Source organism: the organism of the source record quoted next, unplaced genomic scaffold (genome assembly GCF_019419815.1).
Source record: "Pyrus x bretschneideri cultivar Hongxiangsu unplaced genomic scaffold, Pyrus_bretschneideri_v1 Contig1, whole genome shotgun sequence".
NCBI lineage: Eukaryota > Viridiplantae > Streptophyta > Magnoliopsida > Rosales > Rosaceae > Pyrus > Pyrus x bretschneideri.
This window is the reverse complement of record NW_025999390.1, coordinates 17278091-17281806: the sequence shown is the minus strand read 5'-3', so window position 1 is coordinate 17281806 and position 3716 is coordinate 17278091. Positions and strand designations below refer to the sequence as shown.

At 40.8% G+C, this 3716-nt stretch overlaps 1 protein-coding gene across 1 annotated transcript; it reads left to right on the top strand.

The window, feature by feature from the left end:
- The first annotated feature begins 225 nt into the window (after positions 1-225).
- LOC103963166 (elongation of fatty acids protein 3-like) lies at positions 226-1879 on the top strand. Its single transcript, XM_009375943.3, has one exon. It carries the CDS (start codon positions 855-857, stop codon positions 1761-1763), a length of 909 nt encoding a protein of 302 aa, XP_009374218.1. The 5' UTR covers positions 226-854; the 3' UTR covers positions 1764-1879.
- Positions 1880-3716: the final 1837 nt, after the last annotated feature.

Sequence of the window (3716 nt, the reverse complement as noted above, 5' to 3'; positions counted from 1 at the left end):
CTATGTTCCAAATAGCTTATCACCACAGAAACCATTTATCTGATTTAGCCAAATCCTAAATAGTTAGGGTGAGGATCACATCAAAGCATTAGTTCACCTTCGTCGTCTATATTTTGCTCCTACTTGAGAGTAAATACTGACTTTGTGACCATGAATCAAATTATTCAGCTCCTAATTACATTCATAAATACACAAGAAGTCCACAATGGTCCCCATTATCCTTGCAATCTCAATAATATTACTTCCTCCTAAAATCCACAAACTATAATAAGCGAAAGATTGGGATCCTCAAGAACTGAGGAGGTACTCCGTAAAATACATTGTGATATGTTTACAGAATGTCGTATATGATCGAAAATGTTTATATTATAAATCACTACGCAAACGATCATCTCTACCGAAGAAGAAAAGTTATTCATAATAAAATGCACACGAACAAACCTACTTACCAAAGCAAACCTTTATTTTAGTCATCCCACACGTGCCGAGCAAAGAATTCACACGTACCGCCAAGCAAAACCCTGGACGTGTCCTCCAAAACTGCAGTTTTTTTGCAACACTATTTATTGGCTTCATGCCGACCGGTCATTTGATTCAGTTTCCAACTTCTACTTGTCCATCCACTTATCCATCCATCCCCAAAAAGACTCAAATTAAAAGACCCCTAAAATTCCCAAACCATAAAAATAAATGTTGGAAGCAAAAATTGTGGATGAATGATTCGATGTGAGCCAGAGCCACCAGACCCACCCGCCACCGCGTGAAGGGCCGTCTCCCGTCGTTTTCTCCTTCCCCTAGAACGACGAGACACGTCACTTCTACCGTCTGATCCGTCCCCAGCCCGGCAAAAAATAATGCCGGGTATCCAGACCCTCACGTTCTGGCTCTCGGAGCACCCCACCATCGTCGGGTTCCGGTGGTCCCACACCCACTCCTGGGGCTCCACGTGGTCCTTCCTCTTCACCGCCATCGCCGTCTACATAACCCTCTCCCTCCTCCTCCACCTCTTCCTCCTCGCTGTAAACCGGTCGGGTCGACCCGTACCTCTCGGACCTATTCCCGCCGTCCACAGCCTAGCGATGGCCCTAATATCGTTCACAATATTCGCCGGAGTCACCCTATCCTCCGCCGCAGAAATCCGCGAGACACGGTGGTTCTGGCCGCGGTCCAAAACCCCATTCCAGTGGCTCCTCTGCTTCCCGCTGGGGACCCGGCCGTCGGGTCGGGTCTTCTTCTGGTCCTACGTGTACTACCTCTCCAGATTTCCCCACATGCTCCGCACATTCTTCACCATTCTCCGCCGCCGCAAGCTCGTCCCCTTCCAGCTCTTCAACCACTCGATCCTCACCGTCATCTCGTTCCTCTGGCTCGAGTTTTCGCAGTCGATTCAGGTCATGGCGATCCTCTGCACGACGCTCGTCTACTCCGTGGTTTACGGGTACCGGTTCTGGACCGCCGTGGGGCTGCCGGGCGCGTGTTTTCCGGTGGTGGTGAACTGCCAGATTGCGCTGCTGGTCTGCAACGTGGCCTGCCACGTCGGCGTCCTGATGGTGCATTTCATGAAAGGCGGGTGCAACGGGATTGGCGCATGGGTTTTCAATTCCGTCCTCAACGGTGTGATTCTGTTGGCATTTTTGAATTTTTACGTCAGAATTCATCTGGGGTTTTTTAATAAGAAGGGAAAGGGAAGGGGTGTTAGCAGCGGAGCTGGCGGCGCCGACGCGGCGGCCAAGTCTGTTGGACTGAAGGACAAGGAGCTTTGATGGTGTAGGATGTAATTTTAGGGGCGGAAATTTAAGTTTTTGGGGGAGTGTACTTTTTTTTTGAATTTGTACAATGTCTACAAATTAATACAATTACGATCACGAAAATTCTATTATGTTCAAGTGTATAATATGTGCTTTGAAAGAATAGAGTGTGAATATGCAGCTAAGATCATCCCTAAAAGAAATGTCAAATTATAAGAATAAAATTACAATTGATGACTGATATGATAATTTGAAGTTTTCTGCCAAATTTCATACTTCTCCAACCGAATGATCAAATTTTATTTTATTATTTAAATAGAATTTTAAATGGTTGTAATTATTAAAAAAATATTGAAACAAAATATTTATTGGTTGATATGTTAGTGGAACAAAAGATCCACCATTAAAATGAATTAAAAATAAATTTAATATTGATGTCAAATTTGATTCCAAATCACAAAGTCTTTAAATTCAATCAGCAAATAACGCTTCGATAAAAAAAACTTTTAATATTAAATATGCATAATGACATTCTACATAAGATCTTGATATCTCATATAGAAATACTCTGACAATCCAACAATTACAGATGTTGATAGAATACTCTACTTCACACCATCCCTTTTAACTATTAGATGTGACGGGTTCATCTTATCCCTCTTCAACTTTAGATTGATACTTATCACCAAATATGCAACTTTATGCTTCTTAAAAAATCCAACTAACACAAACATTAACGTTCGGTAATTGTATTGTTTAGTACATTAGCGAAATGATCTTTAATTTACTGCTTTAATACTATTACAATATTAACTTTAAGTGGCGAATGATAGTGGCAGATATTAGAAAAATTATGTCGGATAAATTATATCTGACACATCATTTAATTAGTAACGAATATTAGAAAAATCATATCGGTTATATCTGACATAAAGTCCTGGCGGATATTTAGCGGCGGATATCTAAAAAGTCTTGTCGGTATTTTTGAATCTTTTTTTTTTCTTTTAATATTTTTGAAGATTCTGATGGTTTTTAAGTTAATGGTGGTAATTATAACCGACAGAAATTGACTATTTTATTATTTTACTTTCTACCGGTTATTATTTTAGTATTCTAACGGTTATAACCGACATAAATGAAAATTTATTATTTTAATATGTTATATTGATTAAAAATAAATAAATAAACACATATTTTAAAAAAAAAATTTCACCCATGACCCTAAAGTCTAATGCACAAAATTGCCACCAGCCATAAATTTTCTGAGAGAATAATAACAACAGACTACAATCTAAAGCTCTATCATTTTTATAATAAGGATTACGCTCCCTCACAGGCAAGTAACAAGATACAAAGAAATTCAAACAATTTTTTTCAATGCGCCACAAAGCACATTGTGTGACATCCCGTCCCGAGATTATAAAAACGTATGTGTGAATTTACCTTTTTACCCCTAGTTCGTTACATTTACGTTTAGTGTTGTTTGTGTTGTGTGGCATGTGTTGGACCACACACACACACTCACACACACTGTCTCTCACTCTCCCGTGTTTTCCTCTCCCTCTGTCTCTTTTCTGTCACTTCTCTCTCTCTCTCCCGAGCTCCATTCATTCTTCTTCCTTCTGAAAACGTACGGACAATACACACATCACCCAAACCTTGATGGATCGAAGGAACCAAGGGCATTTTTGGACTCGTGAAGCTCGTACGAGTGCAACCATACCATTTTCAGGTGAGAAATCCTTCGTTTTCATGTCGATTCGAGGTAGTCCGATTTAGGTACTATTCATGCAAACTTAAACTAGCGTGTTTTTGGGATTTTTAAGCTTGTAGATGTCTTAGTGAGGTCCCAAGGAGCCTCGGAATACTTCGTTGGAGAAGTTTGGACGTCGGGATCATTGTGGTCAAAGTTGGCCGGAGCTTTCGAGGCTTTTTCCGGCTAATCCACGGCGAGTTAGGGGTCGAGGC

What these genes read in the sequence shown, in the direction of transcription:
- LOC103963166 (XM_009375943.3), top strand. Translation starts at nt 855, where the DNA reads ATGCCGGGTATCCAGACCCTCACGTTCTGGCTCTCGGAGCACCCCACC.